Source organism: Micropterus salmoides, unplaced genomic scaffold (genome assembly GCF_014851395.1).
Source record: "Micropterus salmoides isolate LMB-PRFRI ecotype aquatic unplaced genomic scaffold, ASM1485139v1 Ms_hic_scaffold_16, whole genome shotgun sequence".
Lineage (NCBI taxonomy): Eukaryota > Metazoa > Chordata > Actinopteri > Centrarchiformes > Centrarchidae > Micropterus > Micropterus salmoides.
In genome coordinates this window covers 14585998-14612456 of record NW_024040707.1, presented here as the reverse complement: position 1 = coordinate 14612456, position 26459 = coordinate 14585998, and the positions used below count along the sequence as shown (strand labels likewise).

General features: G+C 41.7%; 1 protein-coding gene across 3 annotated transcripts in view; it reads left to right on the top strand.

The window, feature by feature from the left end:
* Positions 1 to 25773, top strand: part of LOC119905386 (metabotropic glutamate receptor 7-like) — a 98847-nt gene extending 73074 nt beyond the window's left edge. For 2 of the 3 annotated variants that reach the window (XM_038722361.1, XM_038722359.1), the window contains exons 7-10: positions 3300 to 3439; positions 10401 to 11336; positions 21358 to 21610; positions 24741 to 25773. In XM_038722361.1, the coding sequence (XP_038578289.1) occupies positions 3300 to 3439; positions 10401 to 11336; positions 21358 to 21610; positions 24741 to 24877 (1466 nt within the window). In that variant the 3' untranslated portion in view covers positions 24878 to 25773. Of the gene's footprint in view, positions 1 to 3299; positions 3440 to 10400; positions 11337 to 21357; positions 21611 to 24641 lie in introns of all 3 variants that reach the window. The other variant, XM_038722360.1, reaches the window with a different exon arrangement.
* Positions 25774 to 26459: the final 686 nt, after the last annotated feature.

Genomic DNA, 26459 nt, shown 5'->3' with positions numbered 1-26459 from the left:
TATCGGGAATTGGACTTGTATGTACTTTACTGGGATAGACATATCTGCAACGCTGCAGGTTTTAGCAAACATTACTCAAACAGGAGCAAATAGTGCATTAGTTTGGGACTCTTTTCAGCTGCGTATTAATACACATTTGCTGCGCTAGTGAGTATTTCGGAGCACGATGTTATCATAATGAAGGAACATGTCAGCCAGTGCACGGATGTGTTTTCTGATGTGTTTTAATCGTTTTTGGACAAGAATGGAAGTCTGTGGAACAGAAGAATAAACTGTATCAGGCATTGGCTACACGGACAATATTTAGTATGATCAATTCATTACTGGTTTCTGTCTTTTCTAGGGATTTTTTGACAACAAGAAAAATATAGAATATCACCTTTAACAGATTAGAAATATAACGGGCAACATCATGATCTAAAATTATAATGATCCAATAAAATGTTTGCTCTTATGCACATTTTGTTGATCAGTGTAAACAACATGTTTAACTGGGGGACTAACTCTTTACAATTACTTGTGTAAAAAACGTGTGAAAGCAGTGAGCTAAAGGCTAAAGAGCTTCCTGCCTTTCTCCAACACTGTCGCTATGGCAGCAGAGTTCCAGCAGGCGAGAAGCCCTCAGATTTTAAGGTGGAACTAAAGATACAGAATATATGCAATTGCCTGAAATTTTCAAGGAGACCTTAACTAAGTACAGATTCATGCATGGGATTAAGAATCTGTCCACTCCCAATAAGCATTTGGGCCTGCGCTGACTTTTCTGGATTTTCAGCTTCCGAAAAATATTTACCTCAGTGTTGCACTGACAAAGAAAGAGGTTCATTTCACCTGAGCAAAAAAATAAGATCTCTACCTTCTTTATCTCCTCTACCTCTTCCTGTCTTGCTATTATATTTTCAGCCCTTTTTACTGATAGGCAAAGGTTGTTCTGTTGTGGCTCAGGCATATCTCACTGGCCCTTATTGCATTTAGACTGGAACCATGCACATTATCCTGTGTATGTGCCACTGCTAATGTATGTTTGTGAGCGTAAGCCTCCTTTGTTGATCTCCCCACTGCGCCGGAGTCACAGAGCTGAAAAGTGAGAGGCAGAAAATAAGGAGAGAATAATGATGCGAGAGAAACACAGCAGTGGATCCCCAGTCCACCCACACTGCTCAGCACAGCACAGCAGCGGTGCACTTTTGTCATGTCTTAGTTCAGAGCCACATGCAAATGCATAAATCTTTCATCTTAGACAGCGCCCACACTAAGGAGTCTACACAGACCATTTTGTTCCCTTGAAAATATCAGACAATAGAAAATACAAAGGAATTTTGAATGCCTTTTTATCTGCACACACAGAAACACCACTTAATTATTTGCTCTAAAGCTGAAGAGCGCCAAGTGCTCAATCACTCATGTCACTTTACTGAATGACTTTGTTTGTTTATTTGTGCATGTTTTTGCTGGGGCGTGGAGTAAGAATGGTAACCCTGTCACATCTTTGACTCACTGGATTCAATACCTTGTCAACATCTTTATACACAATGTCAACAAGTCCCGCTGTCTGTCTGGTGGAAGCAGAAGTGCCAGGACGGTGACTGCCACCCACCGAGTTTCAGTGTGGTTTTCATATTTAGAGAGTTTTCACTATGAGCTTTTTCCAAGTACACTTGAATTCATTCTGAACACCCATCCTGCATGACGTTCTGTGCAAACACATGGATATCCATGAATTAGCGTTCCACTTTCAAACAGAAAGACCGATGGGTCAAACGACTCCAGCGGTGCCATGTCTGTATTGTTAATGTGGAATATATGTGCTAGCTCTTTGCATAACAGCAGATAGTGAGGGATTTGTGGCTCTGCATTAACATGGAAATGGCCACTTAAGGTCTTATAAACTGACATTTGTAATGCACAATGGTGTCACAAATTCAAAAAAGCAAAGTGCAGGCGCTTGTCCACAATATTTTCTTAGAATGGCCCCCTGTTCTGTCGCCTGAAATGGGCTTTTTCTCTTGCTCCCTGCCTTTCTTGTTTTACAAGAGTCCTTTTGGCCTGAAACTTTTGTAGAATGTTCAATGACAAATGTCCTTGAAAAACAAAAAAACTGGAGGGAGATGAAATTCCCTTTTGGCTGAAAATAAGGAAAAGGCGCAGTGGCCTTCCATCCAAAAGCCACAAGCTCTGTTCTAGATACAAAAGACAACATGTTCCCAAAAGTGTTTTGGACACATGCTCCTGGTCCTTTCTCAACACTTTTTATAGCCAGAGCTATTAAAGTACTTAATTCCCATGCCAAGTGTCATCAGACTCCCCCCGTCCCATTTCAAAAATGGTATCTCCATTCGTGCTTATGAGCTAGTGTATGCAGTGCCAAGGTGAACAGACTTGTAAAATGCAGCAGTTTTTCATTCTCTCTCAGCACTGTGGGATGTAAAAATGACCTCATCAACAATGCAGACCTCATTTATTAAAAAAAAAAGTACAACTGTTTTTCCCATTAATGCCACTCAGCATTCACTGCTGCAAGGGAGATCTGCTGTTGACTGACAGCTGCATCAGCACACTTCCTTGCACACACTCACGTAGTCATGAGATTCGTATTATTGAGCGATGTGCACACGGCCACACATGTACTTGTGTAGACTCAACTCACAGGCTTGAGAGCTCGCACAAATAGCCATTTTTTTCCTCATAAGGTTTCAGGTGTCCGCAGTCCTCTCTGAGCTAATTAGTGAGATATTCAGGGCTCTGCTTGAGACAGGCTGCTACACACTGAGAGCAGATGGGGACCGTATGATGCTTTGGCTGACCTGTGTATCCTCCCTACATCTCCTGTTGTTGTCCACTCTGAGACTGAAATGAATGACTTTACACACAGGGGTGTGTGTGCATTTGAAATAGCAGGGAACTCCTAATAATATAGCACAGCTGAGAGTCCACATTATCTAACCATGTTTTGAATGTGAAAAGATATGTCCTGTGGCCATTGCACTGTGATGATGCATCGGAAGCAGGTGATGAAGTGCTATATTGGTCAGTAGGGAGCTTGCTTTCCTGTGTGTGATTATTATAAAGGTTTAAGATACAGGTCATTGTGTTTAGGGGTTCTAACTGGGAGGAGCAGACTCAAGCACGCAGTGGTCCTTTGTGTTGTCCATGTAGGCCACCGCACAGTAAGAGGCATGAGGTTAAAAGTTCATGTTTTTCTCTTATGAGAAGAGGTGATGTGCCCTGTCACACCAGCGTCTAACACTTTTCTATCCTGCTGTCCTTTTGTAGCATTTTCTCTCTCTCGCTCTGTACAGGCAGTGCTGGCACCTCTGTTGTGTTTAACAAGAACGGCGATGCTCCAGGACGCTATGACCTGTTCCAGTTCCAGATGACCAACTCTTCCATCCCAGAGTATAAGGTGGTAGGACAGTGGGTGGAGAACCTCCAGCTCAGGGTATGACAATTTATTTGCACTGGGAACACAGACAGCAGACACACAATGTCAAATATTGTTTAAATGCTCGTATCTTAACAGGATGTCAAGGCTCAGCGATGCTGATGGTTTGCGAGCGTGAAGACTTTCTGTGTTTTCCAAAATTGAAATCTCTTATGTGACAAGGGAGTGCAGATTATTTGCATCTGAAACGCGGTGAGAGCTTAGGTGCAGACATGTTTTTTCTTTCAGTCTAATTGATGTAGTTTAGGTGCGAAAAACAAATCTGTTTGTGTAATTTAGCAAGAAAAAAGTAAGTGTTACTCTTTGCTCAGAAGATAAATATTCAAAATTCTACCAGAGTAATATTTTCTTCCAACAATGAACAGAAAAACATGTTCACACACACATTTTGGTTGATGTGTTGCCTACTAATGAAAGTCCTACAGAAAGTTACTTTTAGACTGTATTTAATAAGACAAATGTTTATATTCATAATTGAAAATGAATTTTTATCTAAGGTTATCAAATGACGACTCAAAAACGACTGCTTTTTAAGGAGAGAAAAAAAGAGCAATTAAAGCAACAGCGGATTTTAAAATCAGTGTGTGAAGGGAGGATAAAATGTGGTAATTTTATTCTGTCACATTTTGTATGCTGTTAAAAAAGGGGTTTGATATGTTTCCACATGTAAAAGGATGTTAGGGCAGGACTAAAACATCAGCAAAGACTTGATTTGAGAGTTCAACATTAAAAACAAGAAAGCAGAAAGAAAGCAGACAATGATGTTACTCCGATGTTAGAGATCACTCTTCCTCTCAACTTCACTGACTGTGAAGAATAGTGGGAGGAAGAGGAAGATCATGTTTTTGACACAAGTGTCAGACCATATATGTTCAGTGTTTGGCAGCAGAGAGCTGCTGAGGATGTTGATGGTGTTAGAAACTGACACCCAAATACACACCTCCCATGTTACTCCCTGTGCTCTGTAGCTTTCCTGTGGGTTGAATGGTACACAATGAAACTCTCAATCTATGATCCCAAATCTATGATTTTGTCAGATGGAGGGTACACCCAAGGGAGCAAAATAAATCATATGGAAGTGCCGGGTACTTTACAGGAAAACAGAAGGATTTTAATAGGAAAATGTGTGAAAATGTAAGCTATTTGACAATTTTTTCGCATATCCAAAAGATCGTAGAACCCATGGGATAACAACATGGATGAGGCATTTTTCAAGCGATTATCTCTCGCTGAATGAGGGAACACAATGGCGATTGAGCCTACAGCCCACTGATGAAAGTATTGAGTGTATATATCAAAAATAAATAAAGGGAAGACTAAAATAACACATCCTAGATCTGAATGAATGAAATAATCTCATTAAATACTCCTTTTTTTTACATAGTTGAATGTGCTGACAACAAAATCACACAAAGATTATCAATGGAAATCAAATTTATCAACCCATGGAGGTCTGGATTTGGAGTCACACTCAAAATCAAAGTGGAAAACCACAATACAGGCCGATCCAACTTTGTATGTAATGTCCTTAAAACAAGTCAAAGTGAGGCTCAGTAGTGTGTTGCCTCCACGTGCCTGTATGACCTCCCTACAACACCTGGGCATGCTCCTGATGAGGTGGCGGATGGTCTCCTGAGGGATCTCCTCCCAGACCTGGACAAAAGCATCCGCCAACTCCTGGACAGTCTGTGGTGCAACGTGGCGTTGGTGGATGGAGCGAGTCATGATGTCCCAGATGTGCTCAATTGGATTCAGGTCTGGGGAATGGGCGGGCCAGTCCATAGCATCAATGCCTTCCTCTTGCAGGAACTGCTGACACATTCCAGCCACATGAGGTCTAGCATTGTCTTGCATTAGGAGGAACCCAGGGCCAACCGCACCAGCATATGGTCTCACAAGGGGTCTGAGGATCTCATCTCGGTACCTAATGGCAGTCAGGCTACCTCTGGCCAGCACATGGAGGGCTGTGCGGCCCCCCAAAGAAATGCCACCCCACACCATTACTGACCCACCGCCAAACCGGTCATGCTGGAGGATGTTGCAGGCAGCAGAACGTTCTCCACGGCATCTCCAGACGTCAGGTCTGTCACCTTTGCTCAGTGTGAACTTGCTTTCATCTGTGAAGAGCACAGGGCGTCAGTGGCGAATTTGCCAATCTTGGTGTTCTCCGGCAAATGCCAAACCTCCTGCACGGTGTCGGGCTGTAAGCACAACCCCCACCTGTGGACGTCGGGCCCTCATACCACCCTCGTGGAGTCTGTTTCTGACCGTTGGACCAGACACATCCACATTTGTGGCCTGCTGGAGGTCATTTTGCAGGGCTCTGGCAGTGCTCCTCCTGCTCCTCCTTTCACAAAGGCAGAGGTAGCGGTCCTGCTGCTGGGTTGTTGCCCTCCTATGGCCTCCTCCACGTCTCCTGATGTTCTGGCCTGTCTCCTGGTAGCGCCTCCATGCTCTGGACACTACGCTGACAGACACAGCAAACCTTGCCACAGCTCGCATTGATGTGCCATCCTGGATGAGCTGCACTACCTGAGCCACTTGTGTGGGTTGTAGACTCCGTCTCATGCTACCACTAGAGTGAAAGCACCGCCAGCATTCAACAGTGACCAAAACATCAGCCAGGAAGCATAGGAACTGAGAAGTGGTCTGTGGTCACCACCCGCAGAACCACTCCTTTATTGGGAGTGTCGTGCTAATTGCCTATAATTTCCACCTGTTGTCTATTCCATTTGCACAACAGCATGTGAAATTGATTGTCAATCAGTGTTGCTTCCTAAGTGGACAGTTTGATTTCACAGGAGTGACTGACTTGGAGTTACATTGTGTTGTTTAAGTGTTCCCTTTATTTTTTTGAGCAGTATATATATATATATATATATTTGCAGCATTACAGCATTACAAACTTGGTGTCAATGGTGAGATTCCCAGGGGGGAAATGCTGTATTAAATTACTGCTAATGCAAACCAAACATTTCCTACTGCTGCAGCTTCACATTAAATGCATTTAACTGGTGAAACATGAGTTAACTTGAATTATGATGTCACAGGAAATACAATGGGTTTGTCAATGAGCTAAACACATACCGCTATAGATCAACATGTGGCAAGACAATGGTCATTTCTGAAAGTTTTTTGAGAGCAGATCAATATGAAATATTGCAGGGAGTAATGGAACAAGACGAAGCAGCCACAGTGAGATGTTAGATGAAGAGCTGCAGGCGACAGGCAGCATACCTCCAACTTCTCAGCGAGGTAACCAGCTCCTTTCACTGAGCCCTGCTGTTTGCAGACTCATGCCGTGTGCAGCTTAAAATCAGATCACGGTTGCTCACAGAATGATGGAAAATGGCAAATTACTGCCTGACTTCTTTATTAAAACAACAATCGTTTGTTTTGCTGCCCCCAGAATTCCGGGACCTGTAGTATTAAACCATATTTCCTGTTACCACCAGAAACTAGAGGTGTTGCCAAATCAATCAGGACTGAAATCTTAAGGCTTACAACTTTAAATGACTTTAATTCACCTACATAAAATACCATCTAATATCAGTGTTGGGCGAAGAGCTGGAGTCAGCTGCTGTGCTGCTTTTTTTAATGCAAGGTGTTGGTTTGCAGCCACTGTAATAGATCTCACTGTCACAACACAAGAATAGGCTTGGGTGATTCATGTGGACAATAAAGATACTGATTTTATTTCAAGGGAAACATAGTTTGAAATTGCACATACTGTATCAAACCTGAGCTGGAATTTCTATGTTTTTCTATGTAACTCAGATAAAAAAAAAGACATGACATTTACATAGAGATGAGTTAACATTTGCATAATGGCTCTCTGGATCACAAGAATTAAACTCAACTGAATGGATTTGATAGCGCAGGTGGAGCAACGTCTGTTGCTGGAGATTTGTGCTTCATTCTGCTTTAGTGTGATTACAAACCAATCCAATTATATACCAATGCAATAACTATTTGTTCAGTAACTCATAAAGAGGCATCTAATTTAAAGGTTTCCTTGGAATGAGCATCCTGATGCACTTTGGGATCATCCGGAAAGAAGTACAACTTAACGCTGTTCCAGCTCACAAAAGCTTAAATTAACTGTAAAATTGACTATCTAAAGCAAAACCCAAATTAAAACTATGGCAGCCGTATGAGTCCAAGGTGTCAGAAATCTTGCTTCTGGTCTCCATGGCAACAGAGCTCATTACTGTTTCCACACTCTGTGTAATCGGGAGGTTTTCCAGAGAGCACCTTTCATTGTCCAAATAACAAATGACACCTTCATGCCCCCAGATAAATGGCAGATGATAATCTACCCAGACACCACCGAAACAACACATTTGTCATACAGGTACACACAACGCAATCACACTGTAGATGTGTGTGTGTGTATGTGCTGCAAAGGTGGTGCTCTGTATCTGCAATTATTGGCATTTGGAGGGGGTGATGCTGTTTGTATCCTTAGCTGGACTCATGCTGTAGGTGATAATATTTGTACCTGGTGGAGTTTTTTATATCTGCTTTACATTAAAGAGTAATGTGAGTTATATGAGTGTACAGCACACATAAGTGGTGAGACAGCGGTTTGTCATTGAGAATTTCCAGGTTCACACCACAGAAAAGAAAACATGAGTAGTGAAGAAAAAAAGGTATATAGTTATATTTTTGTTATATTAGTTTGTTTAATCTGTGGTGGTTTTACAAGAGGGGTTATGTACCAGACTACTGAAGTCTAGCAGTCACCGGGATATTGGCAGGAAACCAGCGGTCGGTTTTTGTACGGATTAAACAAACAAGATATAACACGCTAATTAGAGAGTTTTAGAGGTGCTGGTAGGGGGAGTTTTATAGCCTTTGGACAGAGCCAGGCTAGCTGTTTCCTCCTGCTTCCAGTTTTGATGCTAAGCTAAGCTAACCGTCTGCTGGCTGTAGCTTCATATTTAACAGAGAGACATGAAAGTTGTATCAATCTTCTCATCAAATACTCAGCAAGAAGAGTATAGTAGAGAAGTGTATTTCCCAAAATGTCAGACTAGTCATTTAAAGGTGCACTGGCTGTTTTCTAGTAAACAAAAAAAAAAGTTATGTTTACATTGAGTGTAACCAACTAAAACATGTTGTGTGTCTCTTTAAAGTCTAACAAACATCTTGAATGCATTTCCTTCCTCATAAAATGTTTGCAAAGCTGCAAATAAATGCATGTAATGTTTACTAGGTCTTTCTCTTCCTCTTCATTGTTGGCACATTGCTGTTTTTCTTACTGGCATTCTTGGCATTACTGGCATTCTTGGCATTACTGCCACCTTGTAGATCGTTGGAATAGTGTGAAACCTTTGGAGGACTGTGTATTGCACAGTGTGTTGGGCAACTTACTCAGAAATTGTAATATTTTACTAGTTAATTATTACTCCTTAAAAAAGTAATATTATTATTTTACTTATTACTGGGTGATAAAAGTGACTAGTTACGTTACTCGTTACGTTACTATATTACTTTCCAGTGTTTTCCACAGAATGACAGCGTTGGACAGGTTTGTGCAGCGGTGTTCACGAGAGAAAGAGAAAGAGGGAGCGAGCGAGGAGGTGCTGCGCGAATATAGCTCCTCAATCAAATAGGATTTTAAACACGCCTAGTAAAAAATGTGAAAATCAATACGTGGCGGTCAGTGTTGATAATTATCCAAATTATAGTCTAATTATGGGAAACACTACTTTCACTACCACCCACCCACCACTGGCGTGTGTGTGCATGTGTGTCCTTATGTACACACGAGACAAACAAAACGGGGATGTTCTCCAAAAGAAAACTGCTCCATAGTGCTTCTAGAAATCACACACTCCACAGTGTACCTTTAAGTCATGAATTCACTTCATATCAAGGCACGCTACAGAATGAATTCCTGTTCATTTCCAATATAGTTTTACACCATGCCATTCAGATTTTAATGTAGGTTGTTCCGCACTCATTGTCTCAAAGCACCTTTTAAATCTGTCATAGCTGGGTAGTTTTAGGAGACAATAAAAATAAATCAGTTTAATAATTATACCACTAGAATGTGGTCCTGTTTTTTGTGTCTTTGTGTTTGCTGGACTCCAACTGATTTATTTTGGTTACATGGCTTATGCCGTATATTACTGTGAAACTGTCTAAACCATGTTGCAGTATCTTTAATCTTCTGGTGCTTTAAAAGCCATGGATCAGTACACTGTCATAATAAATCAAAAGATCAGGTCAGAGTATTATGTGAACTTTTTTTGTGTGTGTGCGCGCCTTAACAAAATATGTAGGAGCCCTAAAAAATTCCATTTCTTCATGGCTTTTTTAAAGCTGACTTGTGTGTTGAGACTACAGTTTGAGCTTAAATCATGAAACACCTCAGGGCCTTTTCGGATTGGAGTTTCAGATAGTTCTTCAAGGCGTCGGTATACTGCACTTTTCATTTTGATGACAAGATCATAAATAGAAATAGCTCTGCAAAGTCTAAAAGAGGCATTTTGCAATCCCAAAACCCATTCTCCTTCCTTATCATCACATATTTCATACCTCACTGGCTCCTGTATTAAAACATAATGTCTTTAGCATTTTACATTCCTTTATTTTTATTTCACTGAACAAACGTAAGCTCCGTTGCCATGGTGATTTAAATTACTTGCAAGTATTACAAAAGGCAATCCCTCTAAGAAATTGGCAGAGAAGATGTACTATATTAGGTTAATCTTTGTTTTTTCCAACTACATTTAAATTTTTTCAGCTGTTTGCAAAGAATGTAACTTCATGAGAATCATAATATAGTAATTAGTGGCCAATTAATAAGTTGTCCTCCAGCAGTATATGAATGATGTGTGATTCAGGTACTTTTCAATATACACATGGTTTCTCATATACAGTGATACCCCTGGCTTATCGCTCTGTCGCTAATCCTCTCTTCCTGTGCTGTGTCTCATCTCTCTCCCAGCTGGAGGAGCTTCAGTGGCCAGATGGGGAGCAGGAGGTGCCTATATCTGTGTGCAGTCTGCCCTGCAAAACTGGAGAGAGGAAGAAGAGGGTAAAGGGCATGCCGTGCTGCTGGCACTGTGAGCTATGCGATGGCTACCAGTACCAGTACGACGAGACTTCCTGCAGACTGTGTGCCTACAACATGAGGCCCAACCCCAACAGAACTGCCTGCCAGCCCATCCCCATTGTCAAGTTGGAGTGGCACTCCCCGTGGGCAATTATCCCCGTCTTCCTGGCCATGCTTGGTATCATCGCCACAATCTTCGTCATGGCGACCTTCGTACGCTACAACGACACGCCCATTGTGCGGGCGTCGGGCCGAGAGCTGAGCTACGTGCTGCTAACTGGCATCTTTCTGTGCTACATCATCACCTTCCTCATGATTGCCAAGCCTGACGTAGCTGTGTGTGCCTTCAGGAGGATCTTCCTGGGCCTGGGCATGTGCATCAGCTACGCCGCCCTGCTGACCAAGACCAACCGTATCTATCGGATCTTCGAGCAGGGCAAGCAGACGGTCACGGCCCCGCGCTTCATCAGTCCCACCTCCCAGATTGCCATCACGTCCAGTCTGATCTGTGTGCAGCTACTGGGTGTGCTGGTGTGGTTCGCTGTGGACCCTCCGAACACCATAGTCGACTATGATGAGCAGAAAACCATCAACCCCATGCTGGCCCGTGGCGTGCTGAAGTGTGACATCACAGACCTACAGATAATCTGCTCGTTGGGCTACAGCATCCTCTTGATGGTGACCTGCACTATCTATGCCATCAAAACAAGGGATGTACCAGAAGACTTCAATGAAGCCAAGCCCATTGGCTTCACTATGTACACCACTTGCATAGTCTGGCTGGCCTTCATCCCGATTTTCTTTGGCACAGCCCAGTCGGCAGAGAAGGTGAGTCATTTCTTTCTCTAGTGTGCGCGCTCTCTCTCTCTCTCTCTCTCTCTCTCTCTCTCTCTCACACCACCCTTTCTCTTTGTCTGTCTCTCCCCCTGCTCTCACAAATTCCCTCCCTTTCATTCCTTCCGCCCTGTTTTTATCTTGTCCAAACATATGCGCACATGCATTTTTGTGCAAATACAAAATGAAAACACAGTACATAAAGGGAGCACGCGCACACACACACACACACACACACACACACTTTTAGTGACTGTACAAGTTATGGGTTCATTTTCTTTTGATTTCATATTCACATGGCTCCGATGTGCATTGCAAACCACACTAGGACCACCACAGAAATAAGCATATAAAGGCGGAGGAAGGGTTGATGTTAAACACCAGAATCCTGAAATGCCTGAGGAATGATATGGACGGGAGGGGCCAGCAGATCAAGATGCTATTATCTTAGCTCTCACGCTTAGGGCTCAACATTTACAATTATGCTTTATTCTTAAGAGGGAGGCAAGTGGGTTGAGGAGTTTGAGAAGGAGGAAGGCAGAGAGAAACAGGGAGGGGGTACATAGAAGTTCAATTCAGCACATCTCTTGACAGCTGCTACTCACCAAAGCATCTGACATTGGGTGCTGCTGGAGTTGATTGAGAATATGACAGTCTGACCTGATGCACTAGTCATTGCTTATCTAACCAGGGCATAGGCTGAATACAGACGCATTTATCTGCTGGACTCACAAGCTGCGTGTGCTGCTTGGCAGGCCTTGTGTACAAGACGGAGCAGAGGGGAAGTTTTCCACTGACAGAATATCGATGCTGACAGGAAAGTGTTACTCCTAACCTTTTGAGAGGCATGCCGTTCAATATCCTTCCTGCTAAGCTACTGCATGAGATGGATCAGAAACTGATTTTCCTCATCTCAATTTGCTGCTGATTTCATAGATGAATTACACCCTCAGCAGCGATTAGGAGTTCATTATGTTACTCACGGCGACTAGTGAGGCAGTAATGTGTTTATCTTCCTCCTTTATGCAGTTAACTCTTTCTCCACAAACGGTCTTGCCTTAGACTCACCTCCAGTTCATACCACAGCTTCCTGGCGTAATAGCATTTGTGGGTGCATCTCTGCTTACTCCCCAGCCACGGCTAGCTAGTGAGAAGTGCCTTTGCATGTCTTTATAACATGCTTTGCAAAAGCTGTAGTGTAGTTAAGGTGAAGTGAAGCTATGTTATCCTTTATCTCAGCTTAGTGTATGCAAGTGTACTGTATGAACACACATTCCTCACAACATCTGTTTCTGCTATGACTGCATTTACTGGCTCATAAGTATCCTTCACAAAAATGATTGGTACGCAATACAAAAGTCGGTGCAGATGTGGGTGAACACCCACGTTAATTAAAATAATCTCTGTCATCTCAGGTTGTCCAATATCAGAAGATTTATTTTCTTATTTTCCACACCTGCGCCTCCCCCCTGTTTTGCGCATTCAAACTCATGTTGAGGGAAGCCATGCAAAAGCGGTAACAAAAGATCACACAGCATCCCCCCTCCTGTACACCTGCATGTGCTCAGTTAACTACTCAATACTCTCAAATTAATTACCGGGAGAGCTACCAGCATCCAGATTCAGCAATGCGCAAAATAATGTTAACAAAGTCGCAAAAAAATGTTTTTACATGGCTGCAAATGTTACTTATTGAGTTAAGGAACTAGCAAATACTTTCAAGGGATGCTGTTATTGAACACGAGAACTCTTATTCACCGCAAAACAGTTTCTTGCAGTTCGACAGATAATGATATAATGAAACATTTTCCCTGAGGCACAGAAACTTTCTAGTAAAACACCCATTAAGATTCAATCACGCTTAAAGAAGAACATCATGTCATGAAAACTTACATACCTCAATACATATCTGGAAACCACTTAGGCTCTTGTAAGCTGTCTCCTGTACCCACAAGCCCTCTGAAGAGAGACTCTGCTGCCAAGTATCATTAGCAATGACTAAGTATACTTGGCAAAAACTTCTCATTCTAGCTTTCAGCAAGTAAAATAAAAAATAGCAAATTCTAATCCTCCTGTCTCTCTGCACTTGACAGGAGTTGGACTTGACACTTGTGGAGATGTGGAGTCTTTTGAAAATAATATGTGAAATTCTCCTGCCCATCAGTTGTTTTATTCTTGAAACAGCGAGCAGATTGCACCAGGGGCACACTGCAGGCAAAAAGCTAAAACTGGTCAAGCGTAATGGGAAGAAGGAAAGGTTGCAGTTTCAGTTTTGGAAAATAGATGTTGAACATGTCCCCGGCCTGTATTTATTCATCAGAGTGTGAAGTCGCTGTTCTACAACACTCAGAGCCACAAAGTAGAAATTATGACGACAGATTGTATTTTAACATTTTTTGCAGTTTGAATTATTAGACAAGGGTAACAACCAAAATGTAGTTCAAAATATTGTGCAATGTATATAGGCAAATAACTTTTGTGATGTTGATGTAATGTTATGTAAAAATATGATGCCAAAATGATATACCAAGGCTATTTACATAAACACCGGCAGGCCACTTTTCTGGCTTAAAAAGCTAATTGACATAGACATAGTAATTAGACCTGCGTGAAATTAGCCAGTCCTACCACATCGTTTTAGCAAACATGCCACAATTTGCATGTATCGTTCTGTATAGTACACACAGCAATGCTGTTGGAAAGCCTCTGTATGCTGTGGTTCGCCTCTCCACAGAGAACGTGAAATCTTCTACTTTATGTTCTTTATAGCTGAGAGAAAATAATTATATAAATATATGTCACCCAGTATTAGGAAATACACCTTAACAATGTGAACACATCTCTCAATTGACCCTTTGCTAAGCCATGGCCCGAGCACACGGCTGGCCAATCACAGCGCACTATGGGACTCGCTCTAACTGAGATCTGACACTTTCATGGCTGCGCTCCATTGACTCTAAAGTAAAAGGAGTCATTTTCTAGCTTTCTTTTGCCGTATTTTTCCAAGGTATGGTCAAACACTGTTCCTGGGGCACTTAATAATTACAATCGCTAGCCAGAGAGGTTGAAAGAAGAAGTATGATTAATTCTCTTTCCAAAACCTGAAACAAATCCAGAATGTAATGTTAGTTAGCTAATGCTAGCTAACTTACTACTGAATTTAACGTTATATGGTCCTACTGTTCTGTTTTTTAATGATTGTAATAGTGAATGGACCTACCCAGCCGTACAGGAACAGTGTTGATCCTCGTTGTCCTCTTTCTCAATAGTCAGGTGATATGGTGGTTCACTTTTACTCTTTTGATCGGTAGGCTTTAGCTTCTATCATTATTTTTTCTCATCAGTCTGAGTCTGTGTGACAGCCTGAATACAACCTTCAAATGCACAATGCAACTGCAAAACTGTCTGCTTCTTTTTGAGATTGTTTTTTTTAATTTAAATTGGACAGTATTTCTTCAGGGAGTGCAGTAATTCATAGTTTTCACGTGACGTCACATTCCAAAGAAAACACTCCCTTGGAGGGCAAAAAAGACGTTATTTACCACTACCTGCCAACCAATATGCAAGTGAGACACTGTTACTTTGAGTTTGTTACTTTTTGCATTGCCAAAATGCTGGATGTGTGCTTGCGGTTTGTGTCTTTGAAAGGTGATCCAAATAAAATTTGACTGCTTTTGCGGCGTCTCTTTGGGGGAGTCGCGGTGTTGGTCTGAAAACTATGAATAGACTGTGGCAGCGCAATGCTAAAAGTCTGTCTGGTCTGACAGTTTGTCAGACTTAGGAACAGAAACTAAGGGGGGCGTGGCTTAGCGAAGGGTCAATTATTGTATTGATCCTATATTAGATTTAACCTGTTGTAATCAAGTTGAGATTCATGACAATTAGAGTTGAGGGGGACATTAGTGTTTTCATAGTCAAGTTTCATTGCACTCTCAACTAAGGAACCTAGTCTTGAACCTTACCTTAATGATTTCACCTCATGAAGATGTGATCAAAGTTTGATTTATTACTGCCTTGGTCATCACTGTTGCAAAGCTGCATTTCCGCTGTTTCAACAAACCATAAGGTTGTGAGGTTTCTGCAGAGACAGCAGTGCTGGTATGGTTCTCCATGGTATGGTTCTCCATACCAGCACAAAGTCGGTCTGAAAAAATGACTTTGTTTTGGTCAAAACAGTATCTTTTAATAGGCTTGTTGTCATCAGGCGTTACAAAACATCTCTCCTATCACAGATTGTTTCTGCCCGAAAAGCATCTCCTGGGACGCCTCTGGAGCTTTCCTAAAATATTGGCCAGGATAGGAGTAATATCCTAAGTCAAGATAGACAATATGCTTTTTCTCCCAGTGCTAAAGTTTGGACCAACCCTAGAGTTTTTGGCCGGTCAGTACTGATTTCCAGCTTTTAGACGCTTGACAAATATGGGCCCAGATTAGAGCTACGAACATATCACCAAAATGCCTGGTGTAAACAGTGTATATTTCAACAAATCCTGCCAAGGAAACATCAATAGGGACTTCCTCAGATAGATTTAACTATTAATGGCCTGTTCTAACACAGGCAGAGCAGCTATATGTGTCACAACCTCTTTATCTACCAATCCCGAAGCCCAGAAATGTGGATCTCCTGCGCAGAGTCCAAATGAAGGGAAGACCATCCACATAGAGAGCGGTGTCTCCAATATGGAATAGGACTTTGCAGCTCAAAGCCAGACACAGTAATTCATGACATTCGCCAGGCTAGAAAGTAGGCCAACCGAAACAACAAGAGGCATCCAGGTAGTTGAGAGGAGACTCCAAATCCCCTGGATCCACTATTAAAGGCATTCTCTAAACAGGGCAGAGAGCATCCTAATTGTCACTTACTGAATCAAGTCCTTATCGCTGTGTGCATTTATAGAACTCAACCATACCCAACTAAATTGCCTTTGCAGTAAGTGTATCCCTGGTGGGTATAATTATGAGAATTACCATCAACAGCTTTTTGTCTAAATGGAAGACATGTCGTTTGTTGTTGGTGGATGTCGGCATTTGGCTTGTCGATGACATGTAAAATTCAAAAGCAACCGTTTGATTTCTGATGAGGACATTAATAAATCATTACCGCGGCTATAAATAGAGAGTTGCCGAGTTGTGAAAATTACTTCATGTATTTATTTATGTTAAAGCAACAGCAATTAATTATGAATGTTCTGTGACAAGCTAAACATTTGAGCGGTGGGTGAGAAGGGCTCCGAATTTGGGTCAAGCTCATAGAGAGGCACAATGAGAAACCCTGTTTCGGTGATTAGAGACAGTAAGAAAAAGGATTTGCTTTGGCGTGTGTGTGTGTGTGTGTAGTGGTATTAGAGGGAGCGAAAGCCTACATATATAAACATGTTTTTTTTGTGTGTGTGTCTGTTTGTGTGTGTGTAATGAGTGTGAGAAAGCACCTAATGCTTATTGTGCGCCTGCTCCCGCATCAACTTTCCTGCATGGTCAATAAATCAGTTCTGATAGGGTCAACACTGCAGCGTCTAAGGTATCAGAATCTCATTAAAACGTTATTCCAGCCGTGTTTAGTTGCTCACACCAAACTCTATAGTGTTGCTATGGATACCGGACAGGTTACCAACTAGCAAACATGGAAACACAGCAAAGGGCGGTGATTCTCTTGTGATTATATTTGACGTCATGTGTACTCCTCGCAATGCTTTGATCGGTTGCCCCAATATCTAATCATAAACATTGCAAATTAACAGCTCAGACACAAGAGCAACATTTCCGTTCTCTCCCGGCTTAGAGTGACACAGAACAGAGAGCATTGTGATATTCATACAGTTATTAATGCATGGTGCGCCAGCCAGATCACTGCCTCTGATGCTGCTCTACAGAGAAACAGGAGGGGATGGAGAGTGAAAGGAGAGTGTATTGGCATGTTGATGATATCAGGCATCTGAATGACTGGTGGAGATTGGAAGACAAAGGCATGACTGGCATGTAAATGAGTTTATCTTGTATGAAAGAAATTACCATTAGTCGTGCTGTTTACCACGAAAAACTCTATGCAAATGGTGACATTTCTTTCTCTCGCCGAATCAGTGAGCAGTTCACTGCTCTGCAGGTATGCTGTGGTGGCTACTGTGTTTACAATTGTATCCTCCCACCCTTCCCGTCCACATCACCACTGGTTGACTGGAAGGCAGCATATGTAAGTGACATCTGATGCTTTCAAGTGCAGTAGATTAGTGAGGAGGCTTTGGCGATCTGCTCTTGAAACAATAATGTCCCCTCTTGAGGTGATTCTTTCTCCTCCAAGACCCTTAAATGAATCAAGAGGCTCGCTGAATTGCTAAATTCACTACCTCTTAGTGAAATCACTGCCTTTTAATGAAGTCGCCATTTAAAATTTGTGTTAACCTAAAAGACAGCGTGATCTGGGTTATGTAAGCTCGCAATTACAACATGACAATATGAAAGGTGTTATGTAACCTCTGAAAAGGAATGTCACAGAGAAAGCATTTAAGATAATGTACCTGTGTAAGGCTCACATGAATAGGAATCTTATGAATGGTTTTACCACTTAACGCAGTGAGAGCCTCTCACAGGCTGCGCTGCAGTTGCAGTCCATGCTTAGTCTCTTATTGAACTAGGAGGAATTTACATTAAAATGCGCCTGGCTACACGCATTGTTAGTGGCGGAAGAAGTAGCTCAGAGGCTGTAGATTGCTCTAATGCACTGGTTCCCAAACTTTTTCAGACCCAAAAGAGAAATCTGGTGTTTCCCTGGGACACAAATTTACTAAAATACAAATCTACATTTACAAACTATGGATAAAGGGCAAAATAAACCATGTATATAAAATTTTCATTTTCTTATTAAAGTTAACAAAAACAACAACGGCCTATTCCCCTTACTGTGTCTCACCCTTTTCTCTACTCCCATTTTCTTATCCCCTCCCATCATCACCAATCTCACCAGTGATCTTTAATCTGGGCACAGTTTTTGAAAGTGCCATTCTGATGTCATGCTGAGCATTTAGTCTGTTTCTGAATTGGTTTATCCAGTATGCCAGAGTCGGAAAGCCAGATTCGGTATGTTGTGCCATATTAAATCAACACATCTAAACACACATCTGTTTGGAGATACCTGTCGAATTTATTCATTTTAAAACCCTCATTACTGAGCACTTTTCCACATATTACACATTGAAGCATCTCCTCTCCATTTTGCATTGCTTTGGTGAAGCTAGGGCTGATCGATTATTCGTTTTCAAATCAAAATTGCGATTAAAATGTCGATTAATTATACAGCGCATCTGACCCGTTTTAAACAGTCATGCAGTTACAGATTCATTCCATTGTCATCCTTGTGTGACAGACTTGCTAACCAATCACAAGCGTCATGCGCCTCCTGTTACGGTCATACTCACCAATCTGAGAAGGCACAGGGCGTGTACATTTTATAAGAACAAACGATCGTGGCTGTCCCACGGTTTTGTCCGTCAGCTCACACTTAAGTGTTTCAGCAGCAGAGCGTTTAGCCTGCCCTACGTTTTTCACGTGCTGTTAATTTGTCATTTTGTGTGCTACAACTCTCTGTGAATCAGTTTTGTGCCGCTCTCCGCAGGCTATACATATCCCACATGGATCATTTCAGAATAAGAGCATTTTGCCTGCCTGATTTTGCTGATTTGTTCAGATTTTTTTTATAATTTGTTCAGCTGTCCTTGATTTTTGTGCACCTATCATGATTAGGTAGGCTATGTTGTTAAATCGGGAGTCTGTGCAAGGTGTTTTATTTTGAAAATCGAGCGGATTCTCTATGACATTCTGTGTCTGACTTCCTGCCCAGTTCATCTGCTTTGTGCTGCTTGAAGCTGCTTCTGTCAAAAATAGACTGGTAGTGAATTTTGAACTTTATCTGAACTTTTTCTTAAAAATAATCGCAAATTGAATCGTAATCGCAATATCTGGCAGAATAATCGCAATTAGATTTTTTTCCCCAAATCGTTCATCCTTAGGTGAAGCCAACACTAATGAACTCATCCTTGTACTTTAGTTAAGACATCATAGTATCAACAATGACAGATCACAGACTAAAAATTCTGTATGAATGTGGACAGAAGATCAGGTCAGGAAAAGGAGGGAGAAAACCTCACTGCTGAACAGACAAGTGTTACGGCCGCCACTGGCTGCCTTAAAGTAATTGTGTTCCTGAGTGCTTCTGGCTGTCATGTAAATCCCAGCTGTGATTTGTCGAGGATTGGTTCCTCTGGAGCTGGGACCGCCTACTTCCTGGTTGCTGTTCTCTGGCGTCTGTGATTGGTGTGGCTGTGACTCGACTGACCCTGCCAACCGGACTCTCCAATCAACACCAGCTGGACTACAAATAGTTTGTGTGTCCACAGTTCAGGGCGACTGAGCCAGTGATCAGTTCACCTTGCTGTTGGTTGCGTACCTTTGTTAGGTAGTGAATATCTAGAGTGTTTGTATTTCCTGTTTCTGTCTGTTGCCTGTCTAAGTGGCTTCAGTCAGTTTGACCCCTTTGTAAATCACATAGTGTGATGGTGCACCAAGTGTTGGGTGCTCTTTTGTTTGAGCATTGCTTGTTTGTTTACTTTGCATTATTGTAAAGCATATAGGTGCTGACCTCCTTTTGTTCTTTGGACAAGACCCTCTTTTGTTTCTGCTGAGGAACTGGGATGAGACACAGACTCCAACTACTCTGTCACACTAATCACACCTTGTTCCTCCAATCCACCAATCACTTGTTCTCTAATTCTTTTTTAAGCATGGACCTGATAACGGGAATATTGAAGTTAGTCGCTATCTCCATTAAATCATCCTTTCTACACCTGTGTATTTGTTCAATGGTAGGCTGTGCTACAAATTTCTCTAAACTAAAATTTTCTGCCATGGTGCTCAGTAACCAGCAGCACTCACTGAAGCAGACAGCTGTATTCACTAATGAGCTCCCTTACCTACTAGTAAAAAGGAGCTCAGCAAACTCTCAATCAATTAAACTTTGACAGTCCAGATTCCAGTATCAATTTACAATTACCAAATATACAATTTTCATTTAAATCCCGGACGAGCCCCCATTTATGTTACTGCCTTACCTTAACGAGCTGGGTTGTAACACAAGTGTAGCAAAAAAGAATGCTCATTTACATATTGTTATGAATTTTACTCAAATTGGCGACCCACTAAAAATGGGCCTGCGACCCATTTTGGGTCCCGACCCTATGTTTGGGGAAACATGGCTCTAATAAATGCTTGAGTGGTGAGCTAAAACCTCTGAATATATATGAATGGAAAGTGACTGCAGTGTGTCACGGACAGAATCTTTACCCAACAGTGTAAAAGTATTAGTCTAGTGAACGGTCCGGGTGGACAGACTAGCAGAAAGGAAGCCTTGTGAGGACGTTTTGATTAAGTCGTGGTGATGCTTCTGCTATTGTCATTAATACGCGTCATTGAGCCGTCTTTGACTTGACTGAGTAGCTGCAGGTCAGGATTTAATAAATGCTGGATTATGTTATCGTACGCATGGCTGCTCCTTTCCCCACAGCTCCACAATGCACATATTCAGAACACCTATCTGATATATAATAATAATGTTAGATTATCAAAAAAATAATTTTATCATTGAATGGAGTTATAGGGTTTTATAGGGAGGTTTTGTATTTTATTAGTATATAAAACAAGCATATTTTAACGCTGTAGGTCCCTTTTGTCAGGAGATTTCTTCACATACCAGGATAGATAAAAGGACAACGACCAATGAACCTTTTTCACTGTACGCTCTTATTTTGTATCAGGCAATGGTTATTATTAGGTTTTGTCTTATCGCTGTGCTCAACAGTGTGACTGTTCTTTAATGGCCCACAGATGTTTAACCATCATAGCTGTCTTGACTCTCATTTTTCTTGATAAGTGTTTAAATGCCGCATAGAAAGGGATTGTCCATTCATATTATGTTTGCCGCTATGCCAGTCCGCATTATCACTTTGTACTTGTGTGTGCTTCTTTCCAGCTGTACATTCAGACAACTACCCTGACCATCTCCATGAACCTTAGTGCCTCAGTAGCACTGGGCATGCTCTACATGCCCAAGGTGTACATCATTATCTTCCACCCTGAGATGAACGTACAAAAGAGGAAGCGTAGCTTCAAGGCCGTGGTCACAGCTGCCACAATGTCATCACGTCTGTCCCAGAAGCCCAACGAGAGGCCCAACGGAGAGGCTAAAACTGAGCTGTGTGAGAACGCCTCTGCTGACCCCATGAGTAAGTAACCCAGTGAGAGAATAACAAAACCTCAGAGCCACATACTGTATATATGCACCATGAACCAACCATTTACGTTTAGACCATATGTCACGTAAAATGAGAATGTGTAATTTACTACTTTAAAAACAGAATGAAATGGTTAGTAATTTGTAAAACACAACATGACAGCTTTCTGTTCACATATTTATCTATTAAATCTATCTATAAATCTATTAAACCTATTAAAATCTTTTAAAACCAGCATCACGCACACAAGTATTAATGAGTTACAGTAGGCACACTGAGCTATCCACACCAGCCCATTTAGTCTACAGTGAGTTAATAAAGTTTTTACAGAGATCAGGGCCACAAACACCCAGCAGTTCATTTCTTCATACTATATATATCTATGCTATGGAGATTTCAATTGGTTTTAAATCTTTTCCAAGAAGGGTGAATGAGATGTCTTTCTATTCTTTCTCATATCTTTCTCATATTTCCTTTCTTGTACTAGAAGGTCCCATTCCAGCAATTTAATTGGGTGGCTACTTGGGTAAAAAGTATGTATAATGTCCTATAGAATGGACCCAGTTATCTCGTTTCTTGATAAATGGTTAGACCTTTAGCCCAAGAGCACAGCGGTGAGCAATAAAGAAGATGGGGACTTGCTCTGTGGAGAGATTGGAAGAAGCAGGGCTTTGTTGCCGGGAATGGAAGATAATCTGTCTCTGTAGCTGTGTGTTACTCATACCACCCTTCATCTGAAACAGTAAGCGTGATCCTGTTAGCAAAGATAATACTGGGTATTAGTGCGTGAGTGGGGAAGCCTACATACTTCACAGTTAGGTGATAGAGTGTTTGTTTTGAGTGAGAAACACCAACACCTGAAAGGGTTTAAAAGAAGAAAACGGCAAACTAGATTTTAGACTAATGTTGCCATGGAAGCTCTTTGCTCTTCTCTAGTTGTCAGGATGTAGACAGAGATGATTGACAGCTCATGCAAATCACACATCACAGGCTCCAAAGGCCTCCTCTCCTGCAACGCTTCTAATCACATAGAGCGATCATGGCACCCACAGGTGCACCAGCCCCTCAACCCCTCTTTGAATTACGCCTGTGAGATGACACATTTTTTCTGGCAATTTCTCCAAACAACCTAACAGTTGTCACACTCATCTGTCATAAGCCGACCAAGCTTGTGTTTGTGTGCATGGCGTATAACAGTGAGTGTGCATCTGTGCGTGCAGTTCTCAATGTGCATATCTGTGAGTGACTGAATGTGTGGGTTACGCACATACAAGTCAGAGAGCTGTGTGTATCAGGGGATGAGGAACATATCCTTGCCAGTCACACATGTGGCTCAATGAGCAAATACTCTGCATTGAGAACCCTAACATCTGTCGCAGCAGCACATCAATAGTCCCTAAGCTAGGCAAGCGGTCTTTGGAAGGCCCTCCCAAAAGTGCGCAGTGTCATCTGCTCTCTGTGTCTCTCACCTTCTGTCTCTCCTACACGAGTGTCTTCTTGCCTCGTCTCCCCTCCCTGCACACTCTCTCCTCCTCTTGCCCTTCTTTTTTAGCCTCAGAAGAAGTGACATTTATTAATGGCAAATTTATGTGCATGACCGCCCCGAAACCTGAACTGTGCCTCGACCATCCCAGGAGACTGTCCGTCAATTCCGGTAACCATCAGAGTGCCAAATACCTCCCTTTCAGGGCCCATCAGCCCTATGTGAGATGCTTCGGAGTGATTTATAGGATTAAGAGCATTAGCATTCTGCAAATTTGCGTTGGTATTGATATGGTGTCAGATCTTCATGACTACACCTCTAAAAGACAGGAGGATTTACTCTGCGAATCATAGATGTTGAAATGATTCACTGTCCTGTACTGTTTTTTTCCCAATATAAATCAACCAAAACAGGCATGTGTGGACAACTTAATGCTTTTCAGTTCAATTTAATTTCATAACCAATGAGAACTGTGGAAAGAAAATAGAACCAACAAAAATTATTTTTTTTTAAATGGATGACGTGATTAATCAGCCATTGATATAAAAAATGAAGATGATAGCGTAGGTAGATGTCTCAATCCCAGACAAGTAAACACACACTCACAGCATTTAGCAACAAAAAAAAAGACTGATCTTTCTGAAGACTGTTTATGGTTAACAGCAAGAATCTGTCGTACATTTACTAATGTTTTATTCATCCCACTTGCCGGCCAAGACTACAAAATGCAGCTGTAAAGAAATGGTGTGACTTTAATTGCATAGCCGATGGGAGTTGGTCGCCATGGCAACATTAAAGCAGTAGAAGGAGAATTTAATAGCAATGTCTGCGATTAAGTAAATGGACATTGACCTTTTCCACCATGCAGACGGGTCAACACGTGTGCAGATACACACATGGTTGTACTTGATGTTGGCCGACGCATTTCCTTATCCCGATTTTTACCCACCACAACATCGACGACTTCCCTAAAATCAACCTAATCCAAAAACTACCCCTAACTCCAGACTTAGTTTTTACCCTAAAAGAGCCTTTTTACAAAAGTCATAACGACCTCAGATTACAAAAAAAAAATGCCTTCACTCTGAAGGGTCTGAAACCCAAATTAACTCTCACAACGATAGATGATACAGGAGGACACACAAACACAGCACCTAGGCACTCAGCCACACTCTGATATGTTTCCATGGCAATCCAGACTGGGATCACATTGCGTGCCCTAGCATTTGTTCGGTGCTCACTTGTGTGGTGTTTGTGTGTTTTTTTTATTTATTTTTTTTATCACTAGTTAACATCTGAAAATAGAAACTAAGGCTTTGCATGGGGGCACTGGGAGATGAAATGATACACTAGGCCAGAAAATATTGCTACTGATTGCACACAGCTGGGGATAAGAATGCATGGCACAGGAGGGATAGTTTACAAAAGCGGATGATGTTTATTTGCTTCTTCAAGATGCTTCTGTTCCCCCTCTCTTTTTTTGTTTTGTCTTAGCAGTGCTCAAAGTAAATCTTAATCCTTTTTTTACTCTGTTCTCAGGTCAAGCAACCAAGAAAACATATGTGAGTTACAACAACCTCAGGATCTGATCTGCTTGAAAATGAATGATGTTTGTCCTTTTTATCTGTGGTTGAAAAGGGAAGGGAGCTCTAGAGGAACAGAGAAAGAAAGACAGAGACAGGCGAGCAAGCGCAGGCATCCCAGCACCACCTGCAGTACCTATGCACTCCAGGACTGTGGAAAGCCTCCAACCTTCATCCAGACATGATACATGAGTCCTGACAGAGACTAGCACAGCTGTAGGCAAGTGTGGCTGGGTTTGGCCTCACAAACCAAACTCTAGATTTTAAACTTGTGTTGTGGCGCCCTTCTCTCTGACAGAGAACAACTTGCCTGCTAAGAGGGGCCACTGTGAACGAGGACAACCGCAAAAAAGGACAGTGGATCTTCTTTCAAGATATATTCTTTTGAAATGTCATTAAAGCCATATTCTCTTGGGGTTCCCATTATCTGATTTCTGTTTTGTATTGTTTATAAGTGATTTTCTTCTGTGCCTCTTTTCCTTGCAGTTGATTTAATTACCTTGAACAGCAAGCTCTGCCACATATAGTATTTTTGTTTTAACAAAATCAACTCAAATCAGTCCCAGATGATGATTATGTTAGAGTGAAGGGCGTTGTAAGTATATTTCTTTTGTAAATATTTGAGAGTATTTTCATGTTTGGAGTACAAAAATAGATATCCAGTCTTTGTTCAATTGGATTTGGATGGTAATGAAAAGCACCACAAAGTGTTCACTTTGCATGTGCCAGTGTATGTCTGTTCTATTTGATGTAAACAACAAAAAAAAAGAGAAATAAATTCTGAAAATGATTATGAGCTTCAGCATCCTTCTGCGGTTTGTTTCCTTCACTAGAACTGAATATGACAGAATATGGCTTTAATCTGTTGTTGAATTGACCCCCCCCTCCCCCAACTTCCCTCCCTGTATCTGCAAGCATGTTTGTTTTATATAGTTTCGTACTGGTTATATTATTCCTAATTATGGTGTGGGACGCATTATTATCAGAGCAATCATGCAAGTATGTTGTGATGTCTGTCAAATTATGAACATGTAATAAAACATTTTGTTATATTTTATACAATTAAACCAGACAGCATATCATAGTTATTTCTGTGTATGAGTGGTTCTGTTGTTTCGCAGAGAGAGCGGGTGTGTGACATGTTGAAACTGATGTATGAATAAGTACAATTAATCCCTGTGCTGTTTAAGGGTTTCTGTAAACTGATGTTAAATGTCATGTGCTCGTTTACGGTCTCACCCCCATGACAGGACATATTAGCGAGCTCACTGAGTAGTGCTGTCATGCAGAGGAGATGGGACCCTGCGAGTGGAGAGGATGTCCACTAGCTGGCTCCTTTACTCGCCCTTTGCTCTTTCTGTCTCATCCGCTCTTTCTCTCCCGCTGCTGCTCCTTCCAAGTCTCATCACCAATCCCCTACATGAATAATATAACATGTCAGATCAATTTGTCCTGCTGATGGCCGAGCCTCGACGAGCTAACCGCTCTTTATTCCCGCGCCTGCCTGCAAGCATAATGTTACTATTTTCAATATTGATTATTAAATAAAAACATGAATAGGCCACGCATGAGAGACTTCTGTTTCTTCACCCGGTAAGCATCTCCCTCTAGGCTGTTACATGGGCAAATGATATATGACCAAGAGATGCTGATTCGTGTTTTTTTTTTTTTTGTGAGTGTGTGTGAGACACGGAGAGAGAAGCAGGGAAAAAGAGAGGGAATGAGATCCTTATCCACACAGGTTTTCAGTTGCTTCTCTTTCCATTTGTCTGGC